We start from the raw sequence: 16,829 nt of genomic DNA on the forward strand, positions 1-16,829 counted from the left end.
TGCCATTTCCTTCTCCTTTTCTTATCATTAAGTTAAATATAGATTGACTTTCTGTGACAGTATAGTTTTGCTGATCATGCCACAAAGGCACAGAAAGGGAGGGACTGGAATTTGAACCCATGTGACTCACATGGAGTGATTCACAGCCCAGACTTTCCTGCTATAGGACACTGTCCTGCGTGTATCTGAACTCATTCTGATTAGATATTCTGTGTCTTTCTTCCTCTGGTTCTATGCTACCTTTGCTCACATTGGACAAGTAACTTTCTAATACGAAAGCAGACATGAGATGTAGGAAAACCTTCCAGTCTTCCTGTCTACAAGAGCTTTATATTTCCTATCATAGTACAAGTTTCAGCTGTTTTATTTTAACTATTATAATTATTCTTGCTTCACTGTTTTTTTGTTTTTGTTATTGAGAGTTGTAACACATCCTTTTAATTACAGATTTCATTTGCAAGCAAGTTGTTTTATTTTATACTTACAGCAACCTAGTTATTAGCAGTTAGGAAAGCAATTAGTAGCTCCTTTCTCAGTGAAAGGAAATAAGAATTAAGATAAGGTTTTTTCTTATCCAAGGTCATGTGCCCAAGGAATCGGCTTAAAAGGGCCGAAGACTCAAGTTGCTGGTTTCTGTTTTTAAATTTTTTTTGAAGTGTAGTTGATTTACAATATTTTATTAGCTTTAGGTGCACTGCAAAGTGATTGAATTATACATACATATCTATCTTTGCTTTCTAGGTTTTTTCCCCTTATAAAGAAAGAGAGTGAAGTCGCTCAGTCATATCTGACTCTTTGTGACCCCATGGACTGTAGCCTACCAGGCTCCTCCGTCCATGGAATTTTCCAGGCAAGAGTACTGGGGTGGGTTGCCATTTCCTTCTCCAGGGGATCTTCGTGACCCAGGGATCAAACCCAGGTCTCCCGCATTGCAGGCAGACGCTTTACCAACTGAGTCACCATTACAAAATATTGAGTATAGTTCCCTGTGCTCTATAGTAGGTCCTTGTTGGTTATATATTAAGTTCTAATCTAGTGCTTTTGCTAACATAACTAGAACGTTACTCATTTTCCTACTTAAAGGCCCTTCCATTTAGAGATTCACCAAGTTTATTTCGTATGTATCTATTGTTATGTTGCAACATTACAAAGATAGAAAACTCAGTGACTTAAATAAGTATATATTATTGCTCACAAGTGTACAGTTGAGCTGAGGGCTTCATGTTTCTTTGCTAGGCTCTCTTGCCCATTTGGGAGGTCAGTTGGCTGAAGGCTGATCTAGGATGACCTCAGCTGGGACAATGGGACTCTTCCAAGTTTCCTCCTCCAGCAGGCTAGCCTACCTGGTGTACATGTGGAAGACCAGACCCCAGGAGGGAAAATGCAGTGCCTCCCAAGGGCCAGGCTGGGAACTGGCGACCGTTACTCCCACTGCATTCTGGTGTCCATGCAGGTCATACTGTGAGCCCCAGTTCAAGGGAAAAGGAAAATAGCACAGTTTTTATGGGAAGGGCTATGAAGTTACATTGCCAGTGATGTAGGTTCAGGGAGAGGGGGGATATTGGAGCCAGTGTTGCAATCAGGTGATCTCACTATCTGTCTTTCTGCCTGAGAAGACTGATTCAGACAAAGCAAACAGTTTGGGGATTCCCTCAGCTGTGACTAAATGAAGGCTAGCTAAATGGAACAGGAAATAGAAACCAGAAAAATCCACTGACTTAAAGTGTCAACACTGCTGTCAGGTTTACTCCCACCATACTTCCGTCTTTGGGGCACCATTTCTTTGCCTCATTCTTGATCCAGCCCTTTGTAAAGAAAGCTTCTTTAAAGGAATGGGGTGTGGAGAGCTCCCTCCCTTCTCTTGGAAAGGTGATCAGGGGTGGAATTAGGATATATGCACAGTCCCAGGTGGCTCATATGGTAAAGAATCCACCTGCAATGTGGACCTGGGTTTGATCCCTGGGTCGGGAAGGTCTCCTGGAGAAGGGCATGGTGACCCACTCCAGTATTCTTGCCTGGAGAATCCCCCGGACAGAGGAGTCTGGTGGGCTACAGTCCATGGGATCACAAACAGTCGGACACGACTGAGCCACTAACAGTCAGGACAGATGACAAAGGTATTATTGCAAACTTATTTTCTTATCTTCATTTAAGTTTTTCTCTTTTGATTCAGCAAAGCAGCAGGCATATTCATGAAAGGCAAGAGGCTGAGTCCTCAATTGTCAAAAACATCACTGAATCATGGAGATAAGATAGAGAGATCTTTTCTCAAAAACTCTTAAGTCAATTCTCTCATTTCTAGTGGGGTAACTGACCTGATTAGTTAGTGGTTTTCAGTTAGTGCAAGCACCAAAGAGAAGGTCCATGTTTCCCATAATCCAGGATGAAGCCTTGAAATAAGGTAGCCCTCCTTTTCATGATTTATAAATCAAATTCATATCTCCTGTTTTACTGGTATCATTGACCAGCCATACAGTGTAGTTAGGAGAGAAATTATTTCACAAGCTTGGCAAGAAAGAACTGGTTAGGTCAGGGAGAATAATCTATTTACTCAGAGCCCAGAGCTGGTTACTGATATAACAAGTACTGTAATCCTGGATTCTGACTCTATGGGTCCAACTTTATCCCAATATCTAGATTCTTCTTGGAGAAACCTGGGTATTTCCAATATAGGTTATTTGGTGCTGTTTGAACACATTTCCTCATTTGCTGCAGTTTTAGCCAATTTCCTCATTTTTCTATTAGCGATGGGTAAGAGATCAGAATAAGGGGAACAGAGATGATTAGACCTGTAGTGGTGAGAAACACAGCTACAATTATATAAAAACTACATAATTCTGAAGCATATTTTTATTTGTTAAACACGTTTGCAGATATTCTCTAATTTTATTTCCTCAACAACTGATTTAATCACTAAGTCGTGTCCAACTCTTGCGACACCATGGACTGTAGCCTTACAGGCTCCTCTGTCCATGGGATTTCCCAGGCAAGAATACTCGAGTAGGTTGCCATTTCCTTCTCCAGGGTATCTTCCCCACCCAGGGATCGAACTAGCATCTCTTATGTCTCCTGTGTCTCCTGCATTGCTAGCGGGTTCCTTACCACTGAGCCCACAGAAGCACAACTGTAATTGCACTGGGGAATACAAAGTAGCAAAAGTTACACCCAGAATTAACTACAGAGAGTAATCTCAGTGACAGTGTGCAAGAGCATCTTTACAGAGATAGTAAGGAACTATGTCAAATGTTAACAAGGGTTTTTTTTCCGGATTTGGGGATTACAAACATCTTTTAATGTCTTTATACTTTTTACACATTTTGTTTTCATTTTTGTAGTAAACATGTATTACTTAGGGAGAAAGTAAGTTATTAAAACACCCCCAAGAGAGATGATGGTAGAGACCAGTGTGGGGTGTTGTAGCCTAAGTGGGGGCGGAGAGCGTCATGAAGGGGAGGGGCCTGGGGAAGCCTGGAGCAGGTGACACACAGCTGGGATGAGATGGGGTCTGCCCCGCACGGGGAGCCCTGGCAGGGAGATTCCCAGTCATGAAGGAGGGAAACTTGACAGGGAAAAGGTGCCTCATACTTGAGAAACCTTGCTTTGACACTTACTTTCTTTTACTTTTCAACAGTTTTTTTGAAAATTGAAAGAGATAAACACAGGGTTCTGCTTTTGTCCGCTTTTGTCCTTTGCTAATGGATTTTTGTAAGACTTTCAGCTCGACCTCATTTATAGGTCAACCTTGGCCCTCATTTGCTTCATCTATCCCTTGCACCTTCACCCTTGCTCACCTGTCTGACCCCCGAAGGCACTGAATGTGTGATTGTGGGATGAGCTTGGAGGGCTTCTGTTAACCCAGGTGGTTGTGATCAACTAAGCTGAGTACATAAAGGCCCAGGGCCAGGCAGGCCTGCCGTTTGCTCAGGTTTTGCAAGATGTGGTAGAAGATTTCGTCCTTGCTGGCACAGACCACCTAAGCAGGTAACTCATGTTTTTGTCTTTTAGGAAAGCGGATGTGCCTTGGAGAACAGTTGGCCAGGACTGAGTTGTTTATTTTTTTTACCTCACTTTTGCAAAAATTTACCTTCAGGCCTCCAGAGAATGAGAAGTTGAGCCTGAAGTTCAGAGTGAGCTTGACGCTTGCCCCAGTCAGCCACCGGCTCTGTGCTGTTCCTCGGGGCTGAAGTTGTTGGGGCGGGGGGAGTGAAGGAAAGCAGGAAGAATGAGATTTTCCCCACCACCCCAAGGCAGGGCACCTGCTCAGAAGTGAGGGGACAGCAGCCAGTGCCTCTAGGACAGATCATAGGAACCAGACTCAGAGGAAATTGCATCCAAGCTGTACCGTCTCCAGTGGGACCTTGAAGAAATCAGTTACGTTGTGAGTGATTCCATTTTCATCCAGAAGATTTAAAGTGGACATTGATTCCTTCTCTAAAGGAGAAATGGCTGTAAATATCAGAGGAAAGAATGGATTTTAAGTGGTTTGGAAACCATAAAGCACATCATAAAATTCATAGCTCTGATCTGCCTCCTTCTGTGTCCTTCCTTATATGAGGACTTGCTTCTGGCCTGTTGAGATGGCCTGGGTCAAATTGGTGCCAAAGGGTGGATAAGAGTTAGAAGTTTGGCCCTGGGGCAGCAACTGACCTAGGCCAGAAAGGCCCTCAACTTGGTAGCACTGAGCAAGCTTATCCTGCTTCTCCCTCAGATTGGCCCCTGGGAAGTCAGCAGGGCAGGTAAATTCCTGATTGACAAACAGGGTTCTATGGAGAAGCAATTTCTCTGGTTTACCTAAGGAAACACTACCTTGGCCTTAGACACCAGAGCTAAGAACGTGACCAAAATAAACTAAACCTGGAAGGCAGGTTTGGGGAACAAATGTGGAAATGTTTTCTGTCTTTTATGTGCCTCTTTACCTTAAATCCCCTCTTGGGCATCTATTGCCAAGCTCCGTGTTGGGATAATGATGTGGTGGGTGTGATCTTTTCTTGAAAACTGATTGTCAGCTTTTGATTGACAAGTGGTCGCAGCCTTAACACAACTGATGAGCATTTTGCAGAGTGTGTTATAGGAAGAACCTTTTTTTAAATGTGTATATCTATTATAAAGTTTTGCTTTGCCATTACCATCCATGGACAGAGGAGCTTGGTGGGCTACAGTCTGTGGGGTCGCAAAGAGTCGGACACGACTGAGCAATTAACACACACACACATTACCATAAAGTTTTTGTATAGCAATCTATATAGCTGTAGATCAGCAACTTAGAGCAGTCATATATATTGCTTGCTGATCTCTTAATTCCAAATGCATTTGAAACACCCTGCATTTGTACTCTCTTCCCCCCATGATTACTGTTTTTATATCATATTTTACATCTAATTGCTTGTGTATCTCTACACTGCTTTTTGTGGATGCAAGTGATTTTACTACCTTGTGAAAGTCACTCAGTTGTGTCCGACTCTTTGCAACCCCATGGACTATACAATCCAGGGAATTCTCCAGGCCAGAATACCGGAGTGGGTAGCCTTTCCTTTCTCCAGGGGATGTTCCCAACCCAGGGATCGAACTCAGGTCTCCCGCTTCGCAGGCGGATTCTTTACTAGCTGAGCTACCAGGGAAGCCCAACATGAACTTTTTTTTTTTTTACTACCTTAGTCTTTTAACCTACTCACCAGTTTAGGACTGGATAGTTTCCTACCTTTACTCTGTTTGCCTTTACCATACTTTATTGTTTCTATTTGTTGTCTTTTTATTCTGCCTATTGAAGTTCCTTTAGGATTTGTTGTAAAGCTAGTTTGGTGCTGAATTCTTTTAAATTTTGCTTTTGATTTCTCCATTAAATCTGAACACGAGCCTTTTTGAGTATTCTTGGTTACAGGTTTTCCCTTCATCACCTTAAATATAACATGCCACTCCCTTCTGGACTGCAGTTTCTGCTGAAAAATCAACTGATGATTTTATGGGAATTTCCTTGTATTTTATTTGTTGCTTTCCCTTTGTTGATCTTAATATTCCCTTTGTATTTTATTTTTTTTAATTTTGATTACAATGTGTGTGTGTGTTCCTCCTTGAGTTAATCCTGTATAGGACTCTGGAATTTCTGGACTTGTTGATTGCTTTCCCAGGCTAGGGAATATTTTCAGTTATTATCATTTCAAATATTTTCTGAGGTTCTTTCTCTCTTCTGTTATCCTTATGGGACCCCGATAATGTGAATATTATAGTTGATGTTGTCCCAGAGGTCTCTTAAACTTCTCTCATTTCTTTTCATTTTTCTTTATTCTGTTCCATAGCAGTGATTTCCACTACTCTGTCTTACAGCTCACTGGTCCATTCTTTTGCATCATCTGGCCAACTATTGATTCCTTGTAGCGTATTTTTCACTTCAGTTATTATATTCAACTCTATTTTTTTGTTCTTTATATTTTCTAAGTATTTTTTAAACTTCTAAGTTCTCACTCAGAATGTGAGAATGAATGTGCATACATTCTCTTCCTGAGTTCTTTGATTACCTTTATGCTCATTACTCTGAACTTTTTCTCAGGTAGACTGCCTGTCTCTACATCACTTAGTTCTTCTGTGATTTTATCTTGTTCCTTTGTCCCATATGTATTCCCCTGCCACATTAGTTTTTATATGTATATGGTAGGTTTGTTATGCTTTTCAATCTTGGAGATGTGACCCTCTGTAAGAGATGTCCTATGCATCTGAGCAGAGCCCTCCCCTCTCATCACCCAAGGGTCAGGGACAAATTGGTCCCAGGATAGGGTGTGGTGTACATGGTGGTTAACATGGGGCTTATATAAAATATAGTTGCTACAGTCTATTTAAGATAACAACTAAACTTCACTTGCAAACAAATCTTTTTTCTCTCCTCCCCCATTATATGGTAATGTCACAACTTACATCTGTTTATCGGAGAAGGCAATGGCACCCCACTCCAGTACTCTTGCCTGGAAAATCCCATGGATGGAGGAGCCTGGTGGGCTGCAGTCCACGGGGTCGCTAAGAGTCGGACACGACTGAGAGACTTCACTTTCACTTTTCACTTTCATGCACTGGAGAAGGAAATGGCAACCCACTCCAGTGTTCTTGCCTGGAGAATCCCAGGGATGGGGGAGCCTGGTGGGCTGCCGTCTATGGGGTCGCACAGAGTCGGACACGACTGAAGCGACTTAGCAGCAGCAGCACATCTGTTTATACTGTGTATCCATTAATCTTTTATACTAGAATGAAAAATGATTTACCACCACTGTAATAGTAATACGGAATTCTGGTTTTGTCTATATATTTACATTTATCAATGAGTTTCATAATTTCTTATGCTCTTAATGTTGTTTAATATCCTTCAGCTTTTATCTGAGAAAGTCTTTTGTTTCCTCTTCATTTTTGAAGGGCAGCTTTGTCAGATATAGTATTCTTGGCTAGCAGGTTTTTTGCCCCTGCGCATTTTAAATATATCATCACACTCCCTTCTAGAGGGCAAGATTTCTGAAGAAAAATCTGCTTATAGTTTTATGGGGCTTCCCTTGTACCTAACAAGTCATTCTCTCTTTTGTTTCAAAATTCTGTGTTTAACCTTTTAATAATTTGATTATAATGTGTCTCTGTGTGGGTCTTATTTTCTTTGGTACCCTTTAGGATTCGTGGCCTGAATGGCTGTTTCCTTTCCCAGGTTTGTGAAGTTTTCAGCTATTATTTCTTTGAATAAACTTTCTTCCCCTTTCTCTCTCTCCTCCTGTGCTGCTCCACTGTGTTTAGTTGCTCGGTCACGTCCGACTCTTTATGACCCCATAGACTGTAGCCCGCCAGGCACCTCTGTCCATGGGGATTCTCCAGGCAAGAACACTGGTGTGGGTTTCCATACCGTCCTCCAGGGGATCTTCCCAACCCAGGAATCGAACTGGGGTCTTCCACGTTGCAGGCAGATTCTTTACCAATTGAGGTGCCAGGGAAGTCCCCTCCTCCTCCTGGGACTCTCTAAATGAACTTTCTATAAGTCCTTTAAGCTTTTTTCCCTTTTTACCCTCCTCTGATTTCCAACAGCCTGTCTTTTTGGTTTGTCAATGCTTTCTTCAGCTTGATTTATTGTTTCGAAGCCCATTAAAATCTTTCAGCTCAGCTATTGTATTCTTCACCTCTGTGATTCCTGCTTAGTACTTTTTAAAATTTTCTGTGTGAAATTCTCCCTTTGTTCACGCATTCTTCTTTAGTCCTTGGTGAGCATCTTTACGACCATTATTCTGAATTCTCTGCCAGGTAGATCACCAATCTCCATTTTATTTGGATCAGTTTCTGGAAACTTATCTTGTTCTTTTATTTGGAACATATTTCCTTCTTTGTTTTCCTTGACTCTCTGTTGGTTTCTGCACATCAGATAAAACACCCACCTTTCCCAGGCTTCATGGACTTTCCGTGTATAGTATGAGATAAACCTCACCCATTATTCTAGCCAGAGATTCTGAGTGCCTCTCAGACTACTGTGCTTGTCCAAACTTCAATCTTTGTTCTTATTGCCCCCCCAGGAAAATAAAGTATGCCAAGTCCTCAGTGCCTCAAGAAAAGGTGACAAGTCAGTAGGTCAAATAACAGCTAGAAAAGTTGGGGCACTAAATGAGTAAACCAAATCCTTCTCTAAGTGAGACATCAGAAGCTGAGGTTTATCACTCACTTGCTCTACAATGAACTTGGGTGAAGAACTGTGGCAAATTTCTGCACCCTCATTCAGACCAACCACTCTTTCAAATGGTTGCTTTGCTGTATTGCTCCCAGAGTCTTATCAAACGCTGTGTGTCACGTTAGGTCTCATACGTGGGTTAAAAGCAGTCCCTTGGGTAGCAGCTGGAAAGTGGGGGTCTTGATGTGAAGTTCAGCTCCCTCTAGGGAGAAGCTGGGAGCTTGATTTTATCACTGTTGCAGGCAGGGGAGGGTAGGAGCTGCAGAAAGTGCCTGCATAACTGTTTAAACTCCCAGTAGACTGGTCATTGCCTGTCCTGCGGGCTCTCAGAGACGGGCAAGTTAGAAGTCAGACCCTTAGACAGCAACTGTAAGTCAGAGCACCAGTATGAAGTTTAACCCCTTCTAGAGTGTTGCTGAGAGCTGAGTTTTTTGTAGTGAGCTGAGAGGAGTGTCATGGGAAAAGCATGCAGGGCCATTCAGAATTGTTGCTTTCTCTGTTAACCCTGGGGGACTAATGCAGGCCAGGTCCCATCTCCTCCCAAAGAAAGGCAAGTTAGACCCTCAGATAGCCAGCTGGAAAAGTGAGGACATTGACTGTATAGTTCAGCTCTTTCCAGGGAGAAGCTAGAGGCTTGGATTTTCACTGGAGCAAGCTAGTGAGAAACCATAGGAAATGCCCACATGCCCTTTTAAGCTCTGAAGCATAATAATTACCTACCCCACTAGCTCCCAGATAATACCCCATTAGCACCAGGGGGCTTCCCTGGTGGCTCAGTCAAGACTCTGCCTGCAATGTGGGAGACCTGGATTCGATCCCTGGGTCAGGAAGATCCCCTGGAGAAGGGAACGGCTACCCACTCGAGTATTCTTGCCTGGAGAATTCTATGGACAGAGGAGTATGGTGGGGTATTGTCCATGAGGCTGCAAAGAGTCGGACGTGACTGAGCGAATAACACTAACAGTAGCTCCCAGATGCAGGCTGGTTAGAAGGCAAATCCTCAGACAGCAGTTGGGAAAGTCAGTGACATGTGCAGTCAAACCCCTCCCAGGATGCAGGTGGGACCTGAGTATTATTGCCTGCTCACTCAGCACCTAGCCAAGGGGAAGGAGCTGGGCAAATGTTGCACAAGTTTAAAACTACTTTATAGTTCCTTGAAGTCTTGGGGAACAAGTAAAAACCAGGCCCCATCAGCTCCCAGAGGATTAGAAGCCAGTCCTTCAGGTAGCAGCCATAAAAATTGGGATGCTAGATGTGTGGTCCAAACCCTTCACTCAAGTTGACGCTGGTGGTTGAGTTTCCTCCCAAATGCCAATGGATGCTGTTGATGATGAAGTTCATGGAAAGAGTGGCTCAGCCATTTCCACCTGTTTCAATGTGGGTATTTTCTTAGTCACCCAGGGTGTAGGAGTCTCTAGTTTTGTGAAGTTTATTGAATCTATGGGTGGAGGGTTGTTTGCCTATTCAGATCTCTTTCCAACACACCCTGCCCTGATCTCCTCAGAGCATCTTGAGAGTGGATTTCTAAAGAAAACATTCTGTCCAGCATCAGCAATTCTAGTTCAGCTAGTACATATTTACTGAGTCTGTAGAAGATACTGTGCCAAGTGTTGTGGGGGAAACAGAAACGAACCAGATATGGCCAAAGACCTCAAGAAACTTAGTGTAGCAGGACAGACACATTTTTTTAAAAAGGTAGACTGCATTAAGGTCACTAGGAAAAAGACTTTGAAAGTTATAGAAAAAAATAGATCTCTCATTTTATCTTGGAATTTCTGAGTTGAAACAAGAGACAAGTGATCTAATTTACAACTTTTAACCACTTATTGATAGCAAGTTGTTGCAGCCTAGGTGGGCAAAGGAATGGAGCACTTCATCAAAACTAGTCAGTTTAAGGATCCAACGGTATCTCTATCCCTGAACATGTCACTGTGTGCAGAGTGATGCCTGGAAGTTTCACTTCATTATATTTTTGTTATCCCCTATAATCTGGAACCTCAGAGAGCTGTAGAGTATGTACATAAACCTAGTTATCTAGAGTAGAGCTGTCCAATAGGATTTTCTTTGATGATAGAAATGTTCTTAATCTGCACTGTCCCTCAGGCACATGGCATTCTAGATAAGGAGTGGAGGGGGGAGAACTAGCGAAAGCATGCCCTTTCTTTTACTAGGCACCCATCACTATTATTCACATCTCTTTGGCCAGAACGTAGTTAAATGGGCCACCCAGTTTTACAAGGTAATCTGCTGTGCTGTGCTGTGCCGAGTGGCGTCCGACTCTTTGTGATCCCACAGACTGCAGCCCTCCACAGGCTCCTCTGTCCATAGAATTTCCCAGGCAAGAAGACTGGAGTGGGTGGCCATTTCCTCCTCCAGAAGCTCTTCCCGATCCAGGGATCGAACCTGCACTCCTGCATTAACAGGCAGATTCTTTACCACTGCCCCACCTGGAAAGCCTCACAAAGGAATTTGGCAAGTAGTTAATCCATACCTCCTTCCCATGCCTCCCCCTTGGTAAATTTAACAAGCTAAAGTATGGGGTTCTATGACTAAAGAAAGAAGAATGAATATTAAAGGCCACTATCGGATTTTGCACACACAAAAAAAATTCTCGAGTCCATGATCATGCAAATTGGGGACACAAATGATACATCAAAAATCACTTTTACACATCTTCTCATTCACCAAAAAAATTCAAATGAAAAACAGAATTAATGCAATTATTTTTTCTTTACCAGTCTAAATATTTAAGTTTTTTATTTAAAGCAGCAAATAAATGTGCACTTGTACCCACTAAAAATACATATCAGACACAGAATCAGAAAATTTATTTACTTACAACATCTGACAACTATCATATTTGACAATCATTTATTTAAAATATCCTAAATACTTACAAAAATAAATCCAGTATCACTTCTATTTTTTAAGTGTCAAAGTCTTTGCCATAGAAAATAGAAAGAACCTTTTATAAACTAAAAATTACATTTAAGATACATCAAGTTTAATAACTGCACACTATTTTCTTTTATGGTTGTGCTTTACAAATTTACTTCTTTGCAATGTACAGGTTCACAATATGAATGTATGCATAAAACCACATACACACATTTTTACATAGGAATGTTAATTCATTAAATACACATACAGAGACCCTAACACAGATAATATTGTGGCCTAAAAGCCATCCCATAGGGCCAGAGGTGTAGAAACAGGTATAGAAGTAGAAGTATTATTTGACATTCAACTTAGCACTCCAGTTATCAAAGACGATGACATCTTAGCAAGGGATTCTCAGTTTAATGTTTCTAGACATTAATTCTTAATGTATCTTAAATCATTAGTTCAACAGTCTTCTTCATTGAAAAAATACAATGAACTTCATATATTTTGCATTACGTTAAGCAGAGGATAAACATCATTGTCATATGTATACACACTTTTATTTTAAAAAGGTAAAGGAATTATTAATCTTAGAGAAAATGCTGAAAATTAAAGGTCATTCCCAAAGTGGTTTTACTTTATCATCACTGGGACATTCAATTCCTTATCAAATAGCTAAATGCTGAATTTCTCTTCCCTGGTAATATGCACTCAAGCCTCACAATACACACATGTATAAATCATGGTTCAAGATGAATATTGATAATGCTTTACCACCCACAGGGTGTCAATCTTACTATATTAACCAGATGTGGAAAAGACTCTCACTTCTGATCAGTTCCTGAATTTCCATATGATAATCACAATAATACAGAACTTTAAATTATGTTAGTAATTTATTAGTATAAATACATATCAAGCATGTTAAATTATATCAACTAGAAAAGTGATAAACCACAAAATTTGCTTTCTCTCTATTTAGGAAAAAGAATCTAGCCTTACATCCTTATTTAGAAATTGCATGAATTATTCAGAAATTTCAAATATAATAACTGAAAAATTATAAGCAATTGAACTGTGAAAATTCTAATTTATTGAAATTGATGTTTTACAACAGATTTCATTAAAAGGGAGCCTGAAGAGCTTCTGAAATCTCAATTACAAGCAAGTAGTAAACACTAAAGGAACAGATGTCTTACATTGACCAAAATGTACCAAAATGCCATAATACTTGGAAAATTTTAATTAGCATGCTAAAATAGTTTCAAAGACTTATTTCATTTCACTAAATTCACAGGCAAGCAGAGACTATAAAAATATAGGAAAATGCAACCCAACAACATAACTGCACCAGTAAAGAACACCAAAATCTAAGAGGTAGTCAAAAGAAGTAACCCTGATAAAACAAAATATCCTGACAGATGCTCCCTATTCTCAGAGACCCAAAGAGAGTATGAAATTCTTATATTTTCAGTGATTAGAAACATTAACTGGTATAGAATCTAAAAACCAAGTATCTGAATAACACTGTAAATGGAACAATACTCGTATTTGCAAAAAAAGAAAAAAGGCTAAGAGGCTAAGAATAAAATCTTTAACAGAGGTCTATAAGCCTACCAAGTCTGGCCTACTGCCGGTTTCTGCAAAGTTTTACTGAAATACAACCACACCTATTTTATTTACATATTGTGTATGGCTGCTGCCTTTATACTTTCAGCTGAGATGAGTATTTTCAGTAGATCATGTGGCCCACAAAGTCTGAAACATTTACTGAAATATCGACCATCTGTCCCTTTATGGTCTAGACATGTGCTGATCGGTATTATAACGGTATTGAACAGCTCTGGAAAAATTAACCGTGAATGTCACAACACAAAGTATTCAACTAAAAGGAATGTAAGATGCTGGTTACATCACAATTCAGTTCCTTTTCATATCTGGTATCATCCTAACATTTTTCTTTTTTTTTTTCATTTTTGTGTTCTAACATAGAGTATTTCCAGGTTTTTATAAAAAGATTTAGTACTGCACTGTCCAATGGAGGTTTCTGCATTTTATATCTGCACTGTCTAGTACTGTAGCCACTAGCCACATGTGGCTATTGAGCACTTGAAATGTGGCTAGTGCAACCAAGGGCCTGAATTTTTAATTTTAATCAATTTGCCACATGTGGCTTTTGGTTACATTATTGGACAGCACAGATTTTACTCAAATTAAAGTTCAAAAGTGTGACTCTTAAAAATGACTAAAAATAATGGAGTAACACCTTTGAGAAAAAGAGCTTTGGGCAGAAATGAACTGAATACCATAAACTCAGCCCAAGACTGGTTTCTTAATTAGTAAACAAGGTAAAACTTATTCCAAATTGACCCTTCACTGTACACTCTTTTCAGTGAAGAGGTAAACTAGTAACTCATCTTTTTTTTTTTTTTTTAGTAGAATCCCTCGTAATTTTTTGCTTAAAAACAATAATAATTTTATGCTTAAAAGCAATAATAATTGTAATCTTCATTAATTATATTAAAATAGTGTGGGCATTTCTCACAAAGTATATTTTTCAGCTTGCTTCCCATCAGAAAGTCATCTCTTAAAGTCAAAAGTCCATACCCTTAACATTTCAACCATGCTATACAGAAGCCTTTGTTTACAGTAGGTACATATGAGAACTATGACCTTGTCTAAATCTGCAACATTTCCAAACAGTCACTTCTACTATGGAGAAGTCATTTCAATATAGTCAAATCTTCCAAATGTTATTTTCCATTACATGATAAAACATACCCATTCAATGACAGAATGAGAGGTCAGAGGTAATACCTGTGTATTTTTAGTCAAAAAATATAACTCTTGTATAGTTCTCCATGTGCCTACCTGTCCCCTATTTTTATATGGACCAGAACAGGAGTTTTAAATTGCATATAACTGATTACACATTGCAAATTAGTTACTGCTACAACTGAGAACATTAAAATATACAAAGTCAATTTGAAATAATATAATACTCTCCAAAGGCAAATGTTTGAGATGTTTACCTTATTATATCTTCCAATTATTCACACATGCTCCCCCAGATAGCTACTTCCAAAATCTGTTTCCATATTAATCTGGCAAGATTAATTGTATACATTTTGATTTTAAAAAAGCTGCTATCCAGACACATACACTTCTTTTCAACCTTGCAGTTAGTTGAAAGATACAAAATATTTTAAGGGCACTTCTGTTTATGTGTTCTTTTGCAGTTTAATCAGTTGTCGCAGCAGGAACTTTAACAGAGAGATTTCTTCTGGTGCTGGTGATGTGCCGCTGCTGGGCTAGAAAAGACCGGGCAGGAGCACAGGCCCCCGTGTCTTTGCAAGCACCACTGCTGCTCACGAGTCTAGATTCCATCCCCAATTTCTGGAATGCTAGACTCTGAACAAAAATAAACAAATAACGTGACTATTTAGAGTCTGCAAAGTGCTTTACACCTATACAAAGTCATTTAATCCTTAAAACAATCCTCTAAAGCTGGTGTTTTCCTCACTTTTTAAAGAGAAAAATAAGAGTTCAGAAGCTAATCTGCACATGATGATACCCAGTAAGATAGGAGAAAACAAGGCCATAAAACCCAGTTTCTCTACTTCAATCCACTACATTTGAAATCTTTAAAAACAATAGCTTAAAATAATGTTCTAGAATTAAGCTTAATTATAACAACAACAAAAAAAGTTCCAAGGCAAATGTTCGTGTCGGGCCATTACTCCAGCCATTATGAGCAGACACAGCACAAAAGAATAGCTCAGATCAATGGTTCTTGAAGTGTGGCCCATAGATTAATACTTGCACCACTGGGAATTTAAAAGTGCAAATGATACCTAGACTGACTGACTAAGACCCTCTGCCGGTAAGTCCAATAGTGTATTTTAACAAGTCTTCTGACACATGCTGAAGTTTGAGAACCACAGAATACTTCAAATTTACTATGGTCTAGCTGTAAATCTGTACATGACAAATTACCAGAGTTGTGGGCTGTTGCGTTCCTTACTAAGGAAAGTCATTACTTCTCTTTCACTAGACCACATAACACAGTTACAGCTTCACTAGTAACTAGTACATAGATAGGAATATTGTAAATGCTCAAAAAACACAGGCTGATAAATGACTAAATAATGCATTATTTGGCTCTAATATCTTTGTTGATTTATGTGTCAAAAGGCCACAGAACAACAAGGAAAATAATAAATCACCACTGATCTTAACTAGGATGGATAACCCATGAGGGAAGGTGCTGGGAACATCTCACATAATTTCCTTCAAGGTCTTGCTAAATTAAAGCAGACTTTATCAAACAGAGGAGGGAGGGAAAGAATACAGACAAAAAATATGATGGCATGAAAGAAGAAGGCATGTTTGAGGAAGGATAACCAGTTCCACGTGGTGAAGCACAGGGTTCACATGTGGAGAGTCGGAAATTCTCTCATATTATCAATAAATACACAGTAGCTAAGGTTGAATGGCTGTTATTATCTATGCTAGCTGGTTAGAATACCCAAAAAAAACCATATACATCAAGAAATGCTACTCTTGAAAACATCCCACTGAGGATGACAAAATAAAATGCATTTCAAATTATTTTATACTATTTTCTCTGTTAGGACAGACAGACAATTCTTGAAGAGCAGTGTCTGGACTAAAAAAAAAATTACAATAAAGGACACACTGAGATCAGCTTTACGGATATTAAATGCTGAGGACTAGTAACACTTTCACTTTTCACTTTCATGTATTGGAGAAGGAAATGGCAACATATTCCAGTATTCTTGCCTGGAGAATCCCAGGGACGGGGGAGCCTGGTGGGCTGCCGTCTATGGGGTCGCACAGAGTCGGACACGACTGAAGCGACTTAGCAGCAGCAGCAGCAATAAACTTAATTTTGCATTATACAGATAGTTGTATTTCCACAGAAACCCTTTATGAAGAACATATTAACTGCTTTAGCTCAAATGAGGCGATTTTAAAAATGTTTATGAACTGCACGAATGCTTCATGTATATTAATTTAAAGGTTGGTCAATAATGAAATCAATTTAGTGGTTTTGAAAAAGTCAGAATCAACTAAAGACATTAAACTAAAAAGTAAATTTGGATTATGACCAGTTTTCTTTTTTTTAAATAAAAGAGCATATGACAAAATACCTGAGTGCAACACACCGAGTCAGGGTAACTTTGTTCAATTATGCATAAACATGAACATGTACTAATTTGTACATGTTTTAATTTGTACTAATTCC

At 39.7% G+C, this 16,829-nt stretch overlaps 2 protein-coding genes across 29 annotated transcripts in view; one reads left to right on the forward strand and one right to left on the reverse strand.

The window, feature by feature from the left end:
- The window catches only part of HOOK1 (hook microtubule tethering protein 1), a 208,102-nt gene that overhangs the window by 125,441 nt on the left and 65,832 nt on the right, over nt 1-16,829 (reverse strand). For 13 of the 27 annotated variants that reach the window (XM_081486665.1, XM_081486655.1, XM_081486657.1 and 10 more), the window contains one exon: nt 14,781-14,971. The exons of 6 other annotated variants lie outside the window; for them this stretch is intronic. In XM_081486665.1, the coding sequence (XP_081342791.1) occupies nt 14,801-14,971 (171 nt within the window). In that variant the 3' untranslated portion in view covers nt 14,781-14,800. Of the gene's footprint in view, nt 1-4,031; nt 4,447-14,780; nt 14,972-16,829 lie in introns of those variants that run through there. 8 more of the 27 variants (XM_081486672.1, XM_081486675.1, XM_081486676.1 and 5 more) reach the window with 2 other exon arrangements.
- The window catches only part of LOC145505028 (cytochrome P450 2J2-like), a 46,559-nt gene that overhangs the window by 28,070 nt on the left and 1,660 nt on the right, over nt 1-16,829 (forward strand). The window contains exon 9 of one of the 2 annotated variants that reach the window (XM_081486701.1): nt 4,006-4,523. The exons of the other annotated variant lie outside the window; for it this stretch is intronic. Within the exon in view, the coding sequence (XP_081342827.1) occupies nt 4,006-4,184 (179 nt within the window). The 3' untranslated portion in view covers nt 4,185-4,523. Of the gene's footprint in view, nt 1-4,005; nt 4,524-16,829 lie in introns of those variants that run through there. 2 annotated transcript variants of the gene reach the window in all.

Source organism: Giraffa tippelskirchi, chromosome 5, assembly GCF_054371585.1.
Source record: "Giraffa tippelskirchi isolate mGirTip1 chromosome 5, T2T-mGirTip1v1.2.pri, whole genome shotgun sequence".
NCBI lineage: Eukaryota > Metazoa > Chordata > Mammalia > Artiodactyla > Giraffidae > Giraffa > Giraffa tippelskirchi.